The sequence below is a fragment of the Mobula birostris genome, chromosome 2 (assembly GCF_030028105.1).
Source record: "Mobula birostris isolate sMobBir1 chromosome 2, sMobBir1.hap1, whole genome shotgun sequence".
NCBI lineage: Eukaryota > Metazoa > Chordata > Chondrichthyes > Myliobatiformes > Myliobatidae > Mobula > Mobula birostris.
The window spans coordinates 73,833,398-73,848,623 of record NC_092371.1 but is presented as its reverse complement, the minus strand read 5'-3'; the positions used below and the strand labels follow the sequence as shown (position 1 = coordinate 73,848,623).

Genomic DNA, 15,226 nt, shown 5'->3' with positions numbered 1-15,226 from the left:
AAGTCTTTTTCTGTTGATTAGTGTCAAAAAAAAGTCTCATTTAATTAAATCCACTGTGATTCAACGTTGTAAAACAATAAAACAGGAAAACTTCACGGGGTGAGGTGGGGGGTTTGCTGGTGATGAATACTTTTAGTCAGCACTGTAAGCAATCTGCTATCTTAAAACTAATGCAGCTTCTTCACACAAACATCAAGGGTGCAGAACTGGTCATGCATTTGAAGCATATAGAACATTCAAACATTTCATTCAAAAAATCATTAATACACCCTCGAATACTGCATTCATAATGTACAATGTGTTTATTTAAAAATACAAATGAGCACAGTTCATCGCAGTATGTTAAATTTACAGAAATAATCTGTAAAAAAAACCTGGTACACATCAGTCTGTGTATGCTAGCTCATCAGTTAAAGCACATACTAAAGAGAATTTTAGGCAAGAGGAACAAAGAAAAATGTAGAATTTTCCCCATTACAATTCAGACTGAATAAGCATCTTTTAATATATATTTATATATACGTTGGCCAGTTTCACAAGTACATGATAAATGTGCTACAACGTTTCAACAATGATTCATAGACAGGGAACAGGATTACCTAACTGGATAGCTGAAGCACAGGAACATGCTAAGACTGGTGCCCAAACACATCACCAACGCAGCGGCATGCTATGTAAATAATGAAAGAAATCCAGTTTAAATTAATTTTTTTTTTAAAAAGCCTGCATTTTAAAACTAAGCAGCTCAGTTCATATATGGCTCAACACCCTTTCAGGTAAGATCTAAATGGCAACTCATCTCCCACCCACCCTCCCAACATTAAATGTAAAAATATTTCATCTCTTATAATGAGTGCATTTTATAACAAGCTTTTTCCCTACTTAATAAGAAATTTTGAGGGTTGGGTGAAGTGATAGCGAAATAATGTTTACATGGAAAATGTTCAAGAGTTTAAAACAGAAGTGGAGAAGGTCACAGCATGACAGGTTAATGGAGAGAGTTCCAGATCTTCATCCAGGACAGCAGGGAAGGAGTCTTAGAGGTTGGTGAGATGATGACAGCACCTGCCCAATGTGGATTCATTTGTTTGTAAACACAGTTTGGCCTGATAGTTATAGATAGCTATCAACAGCTCTAAGGGTTCAGCCAGCCGTTGATGTTAGACATCAGATTCCATTCCCTATCCAACAGTGAGGTGACAACAGGCAAGAATGCAGTTTGTCAAACATTGCAGATCACCCAGATTTAAATATTGGGGCTGTTTATGATACCATCTGGAGTCCCAATGGCATTGTAATAGCAAGAGTTCAGTGCAGATATTGTATTAATTTTCCACCCCCAGTCAATGACACACCGAACAGTCATATGCACAGCAGAAAGGTATGCAAGAACTGCAAGGTCCAAGGTTTGTTAAGTATGAAGTGTGGATGGATAGGGACAAGTTGGGAGAAAAGAAGATTTAGATCCTTAACACCCCTCCCACACAATATGCAATTTCAGTATCTAGATTTTAACAAACTCTAGTAGGTTACAGGAGGATAACCATACAGTTGGCTTTAAATCAGAATAAGCAATATTGCTGTGTATTAGCAAGCACACTCAGTTTCCACCTTTTGAGAAGATTCCTTACTGTATGTTTAGTCAGTCCTGGCCCTGAGTGATTAACACTTTCGCCTATAGTGTCAGCTTCAAGTATTGTCATTTACATTAGCACAAGCTAAGATGCAAACTAAAGCTTTTCCTGCAATACTCTTAATAAAAATGCATAGCTTTAACCCAAACCCAATAAATAAACCCCACTTCCTAGTCATTCCCCTTTCATATGCCACCTCCTGGCCTGTGAGGCAGCCTACCTGTCAGTGTTGGATTAGGTATTTGGTACCCGTGGATGAATACTGACCGAGGAGCCATTGCAGTCTGCCTGCCTCCCTACCCCCAAAGTTACTTTACAAGTTACCTTTAATCATTGGTAATCCAGGACAGATTTGAACTGGGTCCAAACAGGGAAAGATCCAACCCTCTATGGCTACTCTGTGCCCACTCCTTAGCTTCCCAAAATTTATGGAAATGGTACCTATATCAAATCAATTCCATTTATAATCCTCTTCTAGAATTCTGGATAGATAATGCAATGGTGGGGTATGGTGAAACCACCCTGTGCTTTCATCTAATGCTGTGATATTTTGTTCTGCACACTATCCTCTTGAAATGTCAATTTAAAATGGTACTATTCTTCTCCAAACTCTTCAACATCTAAAACAGGAATTCCCAACCTTTCTTACGCCATGGACCTCTACCGTTGACCGAGAGGTCTGTGAACCCCAAGTTGGGAAGCCCAATCTAAAACGAAGCACAATTACCAAACAAGCTGTGAGAAAGTATTCTTAGCAATGGACACATCAAAATTTGAATCTGAAATCTGTCAAAATTCAATATTATTTACTCAGGGTATGGGTAATGTAGTCCATACCATGGATGTCAAGAAGGAACTGACAGCACCAGATGGGGCAGACTCTTGCCAAAGATGACAGCATCAAGTCAGTTGGGTGGCCAAACGGACATTGAGTGTTTGGTTTAGGGGAAAGTTGTGTGTGTACATTGGTTGGTTGGAGGGGGAAAAAAAAGTGGAAATCAGGAGAAAAGTTTGTTCCGCCTGTTGATGTCTAAACTGAGCAAGCACCACCATATACAAACCCCTCCCAATTACAGCAAGCGGCACAGCATCTAAAATTGAGACAGAATTAGAATAATAAATAATGATGACACTCCTGATTCAGGTTTCCGGGTCAGCTGTCCAGTTAGGCAAAAATGGTGCAGAGTTTTTAAATGGAAAAGAAGAAAAAAAAATCACAAATACTGGAATTGTAGGCAAGTTTCATTCTGGTACCCTTTCTCACTCGCTCGCGCACTCTCTAACCTGAGTTGAAGCATTAAAAAGTTGCATGTCTCATAAAAACAAAAGGAAAACCATTCACAGTTAAAAAAAAAGAAAAAATATCAACTTAAACCAGTGGACACATTTAAATCAAGTCCCCTTTCTCTTTGGTGACAGGGTCTCTGAACGAGTTAACTTGTCTACTTCTGTTTTCCCCAAGTCAAGCTGAAATGCTTTTTTTAAACTTTATAAATACAACAAAATACATATTCACAGCAATAAAGGCCTCTTAAGATGTCCTTTTCATAAAATGGTTCAAAGTATCTGGAAATAATTATTCAGACAACCCAAATAATTACTCGATGGAGTGCAAGGAGCCTTTAAAATGCACGAGGAAGAAAGTACTAATTAACAGCACACCTTTAAAATTAATTACAATCGTAGTAAATTAAACCTCGAGCTGCAGGTACTTCCCCATTGACAAAAGTCCAAAAAACTAAACATACAACTTACAGCTCTGCAAGCCTCAACTGGCTTGAAGCTGCTGTTGGGTGTTAATCACTATCCAATGTCTCTGTCTAAAAAGGATTTAATCTCAGTCACATATAAGGAAACCTTTTTTTTAAAAAAAGGGTTAAGAAACACAAGCACACACCAGATCTAAAAAGGTCACTGTTTACCAAATGCTCCCCCACATTACAGTTTGCTTAGACTGTTAGCATGGGAAATGCAACGGCACACTTACCACATTATTATTAATTTCACAGTTTTTAAATGTTGCTCTGGGGTTTGTTTTTCATTTCTTTTTATCCCCCCCAAACCCAATATTTCTTGATGGTCCATTTACCTACTACAATATTTAAGATAGTACCAATATTTCACTGCTTCTTTTGACCTATTAAATCCTCAAAAGCCTTTTTATTTCTCCCCATTTGCCCCCAAAAGAAACTGTATTCAAAACTTCCCAGAGCAACAATCAGAGACTGAAAGACCATGGCTGTTCAAACACATGGCTCACACGGCATGGTCACTGAGTGTGAACTACACAGATGATGTGACCCCATAAATTCTTCAAGTATTATGTTTTTTTTTGTTCTAGTGGGCTTCTTGCAACACAGGTGAAGAAGTTTCAAATCCTCTTCGGATTCAATTCAACTTAGTTCACCTGCAAATGGGCAACTTTCCCCAAACGATTAATAAAAAAGGATTTTGTTTTAAAAGCATTACATTGTAGATATTGAAACAGCCTGCAATACATCCATTAAAAATTTATTTGACCAATTTATGGGAGGAGAAGGCAATACACAATTTCAGTGGCGGAGCAGGGTAGTGAAGAGGTTGTTCAAAACAACCGGGGGTGGAGCTAGTTTTGACAATGAATTGACTGTTCCCCACATTGTCCTTTGACAGGCCACGCTTAGGGCTCCAACTGAGTATCTTGCTCACAGAGCTACCCTTTCTTTGCCTCCAGTAGTGGCACAAGATGTATCATACCAGCGAAAGGAGGAAGGGTAGGGTTGCTCTGCTCAAAGGACAATTCCTATAGATGACAGGCTCACCCACCACGCCAAAAGCTCCAGGCTCCGCCACTGTGTCATTCCTAAAAACATATTGACATAAAATTATCCTTCTGGTAAAAATCTAAAATCATTGGTGTTAATACAATAGATTTTGCAGTTTACCACATCTAATGAATGCCAGGGTTTGTGTTCTAGTTAGCCATTGAGGGCGTGGGTCAGGACAATTGTTTTAAGAAATAAAGAAAAAAAATACAGGGTATATGCATTCAGTCTCTAGTTCAGGCTGAACAGTCACGATTCCTTCCCAGAGCTCAACAGTGACCAGTTCTAAAGCAGGTGCACTTTTGATATATATATATTTTTTTAAAACAGGACCGAAGTTCTCAATTTAAAAAAAAGTTATTGCAAGGTTCTAACAGTATAAATGCACCAATCTAATCAGTGCGAATATATATATATATATATATATATTTTTTTTTGATTTGCTTTTCTTCCTCTTAAAACAGTAGCTACAGAACCACAGAGTTCTCCTCTTATCTGGTTACATAAAAATGCATCTCCTCCAGCAGGGAGGTGGCTTAGGCTGCGTTTCACCCAGCTTCAGCCACTTCAATGGTTAAAATTCGAAGTCTTCATCAGCCATATCAATTGCCCAAGCAAACTTCTCTCGCTGGGTTTTGTTGTAGATCTTCTCCACTGGGATGCCCCACTTTTTACACCTAAGCCATGAGTGGAAGGAAGGGAAAAGGGACAGGTAGAAAGTAGTCAGCACTGAATAGTCCACTGCAAAAACTACATCCATTTCTGCTATGTCACACTTTCCTGCTTCAATCGATTTCCCAAGTTTTAATAATTCTGATACAGAAGGCTGTCCCACAACCACCCACTCATCTTGACGTTCCTGCTCAGTAAATATAGTGAACTGACACTTTTTATTTAATTTTTACGAGGAAGAGATTCAGGCAAAAGTAGAACATCACTCACACTGAAAATATTAGCTTTATTTGTCACATATCTGTTGTTTGCATCAAATCAAATCACAAAGTTTGTGCTGAACAGCCCACAAGCATTGCTACGCTTCTGGCACCAACATAGCATTCTCTTAACTCATTAATCTTACGCCTTGGGAAGGTGGGAGGAAACCCAAGTGGTCGTGGGGAGAGTGTACAAACTCCTTACAGACAGCAGTGGAAATTGAACTTTGATCCTACAGGTACAGTGTTATGCTAACCACTATGTTACCGTGCCGCTCACAGCTTTATTCCACAGCTACAGGTAATAGTTTGGGAGGTTTGGAGGGAAGCACAAGAGCATGGCAAAAGTACTTGTGCAAGCAACATTAAGCACACCCTACTTTCCTGTGCAAACAAAAGTCAATCATTCCCCACACCCTTTGTTGTCAAATGTAAACGACCTTCTCTTGTAGATTGGACTTAGTTGAGAGTTGCAGTTAAATATACTGACATTTAAATCAAATTTCTTCTTTAAGATATTCTTAGCACTGGTGGTGTGATCTGAAATAGCACTCACAAAATGAAATGGAGGAAGACTGGGTTTGGTATTCTGATGAATACACTTTGTGGCCACTTTATTAGGTACCTAATAAAGTGACCTCTGAGTGTATGTTCGTGATCTGCTGCTGCTGAAGTCCAACCACTTCAAGGTTCAATGCATTGTGGGTTCAGGAATGCTTTTCTGCACACCACTGTTGTAATGCATGGCTGTTTTGAGTTACTGTCGCCTTCCTGTCAGCTTGACCCAGCCTGGCCATTCTCCTCTGACCTTCTCAGTACTTAGTGTTCTTTTGTTTTTCACACCATTCTCCGTAAAGTCTTGAGACTTTTGTGTGTGAAAACCCCACAAGACCAGTAGTTTCTGAGATACTTAAACCACTCCACCTGGCACTAACAATCATTCCACAGTCAAAGTCACTTCGATCACATTTCTTCCCCATTCTGATGTTTGGTCTGAACAACAACTGAACATCTCGACCATGTCTGAATGCTTTTATGCATCAAGTTGCTGTCACATGATTGACTGGTTAGATATATGAACAATCTCTGGAGTTTACAGGGTGAAAATGCCGTGTTAAAGAGAGGTCAGAGGAGAATGGCAGAACTAGTTCAAGCTGACAGGATGGCAACTGGTGTGTAGAAGAACATCTCTGAAGTGGATAGGATACAGCAGCAGTGACCACAAACATGCACTCAGTGGCCACTTTATCAGGTACAGGATGTGGTTACATAAAATCCTTCTTTTTCTTCCACCCAAATACCTCACTCAACTCAAGCCTATATCTGCTCAATAACCTCCGCTTCAGTTTAGTTCTTCAGAGCCCAGATTTTCTGCATTCTCATACTGGCAGCCACATCAGCCCTAAGCTGAGGAGCTCCTTCCCAAAACCTCTACCTCCATCTTACCTCTTAAAAACTTATTTCAAAATCTGTCACCCCCTTTGTGATATCATGGAGGCACTTTGTGGCAAGTTTTATTTAACAAGGATCCTATGAACTAGCACGAGATGTTATTTTTATTACGTGCAAGACAAATGCCCATGCAGAAACACCAGGATGGATTTTTGTAGTGGTTTCCTCAACTATCTTTTTGTGCAGAATCTTACAAAGTCCGCACAAATAAAAACACAAAAAAAAAGCCAAGGTTAGATTTTTCAGGTGGCAGATTGTGTGAATCAGGAACAACTTTTTCCAATGGCTGAGAAATCCACCCCCCCCCCCCCCCAAAAAAAGGTAAACCTAAACACAAGGCCGTTTCCAGATACTGGAAATCCAGAGTAACACACAGAACATGGTGGAGTAACTCAGCAGGTCAGGCAGCATAAATGGAGAGAAATACAGTGTCAACATTTTGAACCTAGACCCTTCAAGCTAAATCTATCTTTTAAGTAAATTAGATCAAGTCTGGAAATTTTACTTTGAATGTTCTAGTTACTCTGTAGCTACTTTATCCTTTTATTTAGAAGTTTAAAAATGGGGGTGTTTAATAGCACCATCAGTAGGATTAAGTTACCAGAGAGGGGGAGAACTCCCCAACAGGAGGTGGTTGACTGAATTACATCCTCAAAGTGAGGCCTTTTTATGCACTTACCAAGCAATGCTGATTCTAGGATCAAGATAGTTGAGCTTGGAAGTCCCAAGAGCTATCTGCTTATTCTCTTCTCGGTCAGTAGCTTGAACTTCCAATTTCATCAACTGATCTTCAAGTCTCTGGAGGGCTTTCTTTTTGCTTTCCACAGATCTATGCAGAAACATACAAAATACCTCTCAACCATTAGTTCACCAGTAACAGCTGTTCTTTCTGCACAAAGGAATAACAAGTCATTCCTCAAACCAAAGTGTAAAAGAGATAGAGAGAGACAAAGAAAGCGACAGAGAGAGAGTGTGCGTGTGTGTGTTTGTCTTCTTTTGTATATAGAGGAGAGGGGGAGAGTGGTAAACAAAGAAAGGCACAGGAAAATTTAAACAGAGCACTAAAGTTGGCAAGCAAATATTCAAGTAGTCAGTTGTGCAAGTCCCACAGAGTCAGAAGGAACTCACAAAAATGAACATTAATTTTCTAGATATCTTAGCCCACCTGACTAAAAAGTTGAAGATTACATCAAATTCAAATTGCTCTGTTACTGTTAGTTAAAAAAGAGACTTTAAATCAAATTTTATTGCACAAAATAAGCTATTAAATATCAGTAACGATGATGATATACAAATACAGGCTAGATTTTCTTGCAAGGCCTGGGGGCACCATGATTTATTACTTTCTGATCAATAAGCCAGAAAGTGGGATAATCTGAAGGGCATTTGTAAATTGTATCCTAAAATACTCATTGTAATAATAGACCAGTGGAAGGGAGATAGTGAAAACCCAGATAATTTACACTGCACTGATGTCTTTTACAGGTTCTAACTTAGCCTTTTGCTCCAAGTTTTGTCACTAATCTACAGACAGCAAATTAATGCTGTAAATAGAAATGAAGTAGGAATTAGTGGAAAAAAAACTTACTTTCTACACTTTTCATCTTTTTTGACTTTATAGTCAGCTTTAGCACTCTTCAGTTCTCTTCTGGCTAGGCCAATTTGATCTTTCTTTGCATCAATCTAAAGAACAATGAGGGAAAAGAAGTGAAGTTGCTTAAAACAGAGAGAATATAAAAAATAGATTCTACTCAGAGGTATGGGTGGGATGCCTCATCGTTGTGTTGGAAAGGGGTGATCAACAAGCCCATTCATTATACTACTCTCTGGCTCAGTGAAACCAAACCATCGCATTTGCCTACTGTTAACACCACATCAAAAAGAGGCTCCCTTTTAATTTGTTCTAAGGTTGTGAGATTATGGCAAGATTAGGTTCTAGTGTCCTTGAAGTGGTGGCAATCAGCCTTGAATTTCTGCAATGCTTGTTATTCACCCAGTGCTTCTGGACAGTTTCAGGATTTTAATTCAAGAACAGATTGAGAGAGCAAAACACTCAAAATGCTGGAGGAACTCAGCAGGTCAGGTAGCAACAGCCCCAATGAAAGGACTCACCCTGAAATGCTGACTGATTATTAATTACCATAGATGCTGCCTGGCCTGCTGAGTTCTTCAAACATTATGCATGTTGCACTCTGGATTTCCAGCATTTGCAGAATCTTGCAGAAAGAGCAAAAATAGATTCTGTGTCTTTATTTCAGGATAATAGTATATACTGGCAATAACTTCCTGTAGATGTTTTAAATAATCAGGCATTAGCGTAACTCTGTAGTAACAGTGCAGCAAATAAAGGGTACTGGTCACATATGCATCCTTACTACATAAGAGAAAGCCATTTCTGCCCAAGTCCATACCCATTCACAGAGCAATCTCCCCATTAATTGTCTCCAGATTCTACCATTCATCTATATAGCAGGGATAATTTATAGTGGCTTGTAGTGGGACTAGAGGACACAGAATACTAAGATGCCCTTTTAGAACAGACATGAGGAATTTCTTGGCCAGAGGGTGGTGAATCTGTGGAATTTAATGCCAGAGACAATTGCGGAGGCCAGATCATTGGGTATATTTAAAGCAGAGGTTGATAGGTTCATGATTTTAGTAAAGATGTCTAAGGTTATGGGAGAAGCAGGAGAATGGGGTTGAGGGGGACAATAGATCTGCCATGATGGAATGATGAAGCAGACTTAATAGATTGAATGGTCTAATTCTGCTCCTATATCTTATCACCAATGTAGTTGTGGGTGGAAACTGGAACACTGTGGAATCCCACACAACGACAAGCAGAACAGCATCGAAGGATGGAATTGAAACTTGGTTGCAGAAGCCATGAACTACAGAATTCATTCCTTTCATTAAGCCAGCTGAAGGCATTTCACCATGTGGCTAATGGAACAAGTGCAAAGACAGTACAAGCTCCATGATGCTTACATGTAACATTTTAAATCAGCACCAGCTCCTGTCACAAACAGCAACAAGCCTTGCTCCAACTGCTACCTTCCATCAATACAGCTGAAATTCAAATCCAACTTTGCAATGAGTCTTAGACACAGAACTATCTCTTCGCATACTGCTAAACTGTGTGCAATTTTGATTAGAGTAGTGCACCAATAGAATGCAACTTTAATGAAACTCTGCAGAAACATTAAGTTCAAAGCAAATTTATTGTCAATTACATATACATCACCATATTTGACCCTGAGATTCACTTTCTTATGGGCATTCACAGAGTATCAATGAATCAATAAAAACTATACACAAATACTGATAAACAACCAATGTGCAAAAAACATCATGCAAATACAAAAAAGGTAAATAAGTAAAGAATAGCGAGAACATGAATTGTAGTGTTCTTGGAAGTGACTACACAAGTTGTGGTGAGTGAAATTATCCATGCCGGTTCAGGAGCCTGATGATTGAAGGGTAGTAACAGTTCCCGGTAGTGTGGGATCTAAGACTCAGGTACCTCCTTCCCAGTGGCAGCAGCAAGGAGAGAACACGGCCTGGATGGTGGGGGTCATTGATGATGAATGCTGATTTCTTGTGGCAGCACCTCTTTTAGATGTGCTCAATGGTGGGGAGGGCTTCTCTGTGATGGACTGGGACTGTATTATTACTAAGCCATGAGGAGGCACTATGAAATGGGTCGAAAAGTTTAGTCAAAGCAGATAGCTTTTAAAACAAGATCTTTGAAAAGAAAGTGTGGCAGCAAAATTCAACAGCCCATGATGTGGTGGTTCTAAGAATAATGGTGTGGCAATGAAAACTTAAGAATGCACAAGTGATCAGAACTGGAGATACATAACCATCTCAGAGGGTTACACATCTAAGGGATTTTACAGAGGTGTTGGGCTTATCAACATGAGTGAGTTCAAACCAGTGACAATTTTAAAAGTGGGGTCGTACAGTCTCGAAGTGAGGATTGGTCAGCAAGCTCAGGTATGAGATACGGTGAGAGTCACGGTCAGATGTCTGTATGACCTGTTGTAACAAAGGTTGTGTAATACTGCAAACACTGATTTCTGAATTTGAAGCTTGCATGTCTTTTTTTGAAAATGTCCCTTATTTAGCTTCCTGTGCAGTGTAGTTGGTGGACTTAAGTCTTACCAGAAGCTGAGCTTCCCAGACGGGGAGGGGACACGGTAGCATAAAAGTTATTGCGACACTATCACAGATTGGGGCATCGGACTTCGGAGTTCAATTCCGATGCTGTCTGTAAGAAGTTTGTCTGTCCTTCCTGTGAACAGGTGGATTTTCCCCAGGTCCCCAGTTTCCTCCCACATTCCAAAGGCGCACTATTCAACAGGTCAATTGGTCATTGTGAATTGTCCTGTGATTAGGCTAGGGTTATCTAAGTGGGTTGCTGGGCAGTGAAGTTCATTGGGCTTACCTCAATTTTATTGAGGATGCCAAGTGAAGACCAGGTTGGATACCCAGGCAATAGTCATGCTCAGTGGTATGAGGCCAATAACATTACACATTCAATCATGACTACACTTTCTTTGTAGGTCATCTTGCCTCTCGAGCTTTCAGGCTGCTTAAGGACTGTATGGGAAATCAGTAATTACAGACAGGATGATCAACCAGTATATTAGAAGTGATGAAATCCACCACACATATCAGCCTACATTTCTACATACTTGGTAGTAGAAATGTGGGCTGATATATCCTCTTCCTGGCATATTAGGAGGTGCCTGTGTACCACATAACTCAGCCACAGAATGCAATTCAAACCAGCAATATGTGGCTCCTGGTGGAAATTACAGAGTCCTTAACAAACAATTTCTTTGTACAGGGATTAGTAGGTGGTCGGGAAAAACTCCTACTCACTTTGGTCTGTAGGTTTTGCATCGACTTCTCAAACGTTTTTGGGGGTGCTCTCTGATGGTTACAAAGGATAGCAACTGCTCGGTTGGCACGATTGTAAGAGAGTATTTTTGCTGCAACGTTTTCATCCGCTATAAACACATAAGACAGATTATTAGGAGCTACGCAATCATGTTAATAAGTTAAAATATAGGAGGTATTGACACAGTAAATAGTTAAAGTAGAAGAGATATTGCCACAGTGCAGTGCAGAACACATCAGCAGTTAAACACCATATTGAATGATGATGACGTCGACTCAGACCTGAGGGGCCAGCGTCGGGCATTTTCGTGCCTTACAAGGCGCAATTCGAAAGGCTGTGTGGGGTGCCACTCCTCGCATAGACACTTCGCAGTATTATTTTACGAGGCCGAGTTGTGAGCTCGACATCAACTGGGTGCGGATGGACAGCGCGCACGGGGGTGGTCTGTCACTGGATCGAACTCGGGAACCTTCGTTCTTCAGCCCGGCGCTGATCTCACTGTGCCACCAGCCCACCTAAGGCTTACTGTAATTCAGTATTTATGGCAACAAAATGTCATGGTATTAACTCTAAGACTCTAAATCCTTGAGGTCTATCTCCACTCAAGTCTGTTTCATTTGAACATGAGCAGTATTCCTCATGTAACTTTGGCCATCAAAGTCTCTATGGTCTGGCTTCATTAGATTAAGTCTCATCAGCTGCATGAAATTCTGGACTCAAGAAATAAAAAACTGGTCCCTTAACTGAAGCATTAAAAATTCTCCCCCGGAAGATGATTCAAATACATTTAAACCAGGGGTTCCCAAACTGTTTTATGCTATAGACCAATACCATTAAGTAAGGAGTCCATGGACCCCAGATTGGGAACCCCGATCTAAACAACTGAGACAAGCTCAAAGAATTAAACCTATACTCAAAGGGTTTCCATTCCCCACTTCAATAGTAGCATTAATAAACTGCAACTAAGGGAAGAAGGTAGCCATAGCATCCAGCATGGTGCCAGGTCACAAAGTAACAGTGCAACTAGCACTTACGGTTGGTCAGTTCCTTCAGCTGCTGCTGCAGGGTGATAGAAGCATTGTAGGTACGGAATACTTTAGCGGTAAGTCCGTCCATTAGCTCCTGTAGATGCTTGTTGAGGATTGAAGTCTATATTAAAAAAAAAATTCAAAAGCATCAGGACACGTAACTTGAACCTGCACGATGAAAATTAAAGACTTAAATCATGACTTTGTACAAAATGGCTCAATTGGCATCACAGGTTATGTATCAAAATCCTACAACAGGGACTCAATCTAGGCTGACACTCACAGAAAGGGAGTAATGCCCTTTTGCAGGTATACTAACCCGCAGCAATAAATATATGTACTGGCAATTGATGACACTATCTCAAATAATCTTTAAAAGGAACAGTCAATGGCTCCCAGATCATGGCACGGGTACTTACATTGAGTCGGTCAAAAAGATCGTCTTCAGGTTGCTTGTTCTCCATAAATAATTGAAGATTCTTGAATACCTGAGATAAGAATAATACCATGAAAAGCAGCAACCTCGTTTACCAGAAGGTATTCATTTCATCAACAGAAGACCCCCCCCCCCCGCCCAATGTTATCCTGGGTTCCATCACCTCTTAATTTGTTGGCACTTTCTCATCTTCATCCTCTTATGACTGAGGTAGTCTTGAACAGGATTGCAGTTGAATTAGTGAGTTGTTTTATCAACTTTATCATAGACTGAATGGCTTATTTTTTATACTGCAAATTCTATTTTAACTTAAAGTATTCTGTAATATATTTGGAATTTTTAGTCGTGGATGTTTTAGAGGGTTGCAGAGATTATGAAGTACCAGGGGGCATAATTTTAAGGTGACTGGAGGAAAGTATGGGGGGGGGGTGGGATTTCAGAGTAGGGGAATGTGCTGCCAGGGGTGGTGGGAGAAGCAGATACATTAGGACATTCAGAAAACTCTTAGGCACATGAATGAAAGAAAAATGAGGGGCTATGTAGAGTGAGAACTTCACTATGGACAGTCCTAAGCCTGGCTGTGAGAGGAAGGTTGGGCATGGGGCTAGCAACCCCATTCTGTAAAAATCCACAGCAACAGAAATACCCACAGAAGCTCCAAAGACCTCACTCCTGGGAGAGGAAGGATCTTCACTGGGAAGTTGTGTGGTGAAACAGAAGCCACGGGGCTGATCAACCTTCTATTGGCCTTAGGACAGAGAAATCTGGCAAGCTTCTGTTGGCCCCAGTAGGGTGTGATAGGCTTAAGAAGATGTGGGAGGGATGAGCAAGATTGATTTTAGATTGTCAAGTCAGTATAATGTGGTCCAAAGAGCCTGTACCATTCTATGTAATACCTAATTGAACTGGAGTTTCCTTCATTTTAATAATATTGCATACCAATATACAGACAACCATAAAGTGATAAACCTACACACAGTAGCATTTCTCATATGGGGCTAGTATTTTATTTCCAGTTACAAAAGTAACATGGAAACTTTTTTTGCATGTTATGCAACAAACTAAATGCTGTGGTAGGAGTATAGATTGCATTGTGCAGTACATACTAAGAGTACAGTTGGGGTTGGTAAACTGATTGAAAACCAAGTCTTCAGAGAGAAATGTTAACTACAGATCAACAATACTGAAAAGGACATGCCAGTACCATTTTCAATGGCAAGACTTCAAATCTCCACAATATTTGGAATAGGCAAGACAGCATATGTTATCCATTAAGCAGATAAAAGCCACATATTCATGGTACTGTGGACTATAATATGATTGCTTCTACAGACCCAAATGGTAGAAGGGATATTTCAGCCTTGGTGTGATGTCCAGTAAATGATAGTCAATGCCAGTACAAAGAGTACAAAACTCCAACTATCATTAGCCAAGGGTAAATAGCTAGAAAACATCTTGACATTGACAATGGCCTGGCAAAGCATTCTTTAAAAAATTCAGTCTGTTTTGAGCCTCACTGAGAAACGGGATGTGCTTAACTGATCTGCAGAAAGTCTTAATATCTTGCATACCACACAGATGTCTGCAATGGACAGAGCACCATTGGCAAACCTATCATTATGCAAAACCTTATCACTGAATTACAAATATCCAAGCCACGGATCTGACAGATTCTAACTGAGTTCAGATGGAAAACAAATTATATTCAGGGGCTATAGACGTAGTATAGATCTTAAAGTTAAACAATTATTAGAAAGTTTAAATAAAGACAGCAATTGATGGAAATATCACAAAGAAAGGGGGCATCTATAGAAAGGAAAACTAGGTTAATCTTTCATCAGATTAAATGGTGCAGCATAGACTAGATGGGCCAAAGGGCCTGTTTCTGTGCTGTACTTCTTTATGGATAAGGCAGGCAAGAAAAATTAGTTTTCTACAGACAACCCAACTTGCAGAAATTTTCAATTTAAAAAACGTTTCAGGCCTCTGGCATCAGAATTTATATTGTAATTAAAAGAACAGTTCTAACTGCAC

General features: G+C 39.9%; 1 protein-coding gene across 2 annotated transcripts in view; it reads right to left on the bottom strand.

The window, feature by feature from the left end:
- Positions 1-283: 283 nt before the first annotated feature.
- LOC140187551 (DNA topoisomerase 1-like) overlaps positions 284-15,226 on the bottom strand; it is a 76,025-nt gene continuing 61,082 nt past the window's right edge. Inside the window, exons 16-21 of one of the 2 annotated variants that reach the window (XM_072242949.1) lie at positions 13,176-13,244; positions 12,763-12,877; positions 11,710-11,837; positions 8,411-8,505; positions 7,502-7,651; positions 284-5,115 (exon numbers count right to left, since the gene is read on the bottom strand). In XM_072242949.1, the coding sequence (XP_072099050.1) occupies positions 5,013-5,115; positions 7,502-7,651; positions 8,411-8,505; positions 11,710-11,837; positions 12,763-12,877; positions 13,176-13,244 (660 nt within the window). In that variant the 3' untranslated portion in view covers positions 284-5,012. Of the gene's footprint in view, positions 5,116-7,501; positions 7,652-8,410; positions 8,506-11,709; positions 11,838-12,762; positions 12,878-13,175; positions 13,245-15,226 lie in introns of those variants that run through there. The other variant, XM_072242956.1, reaches the window with a different exon arrangement.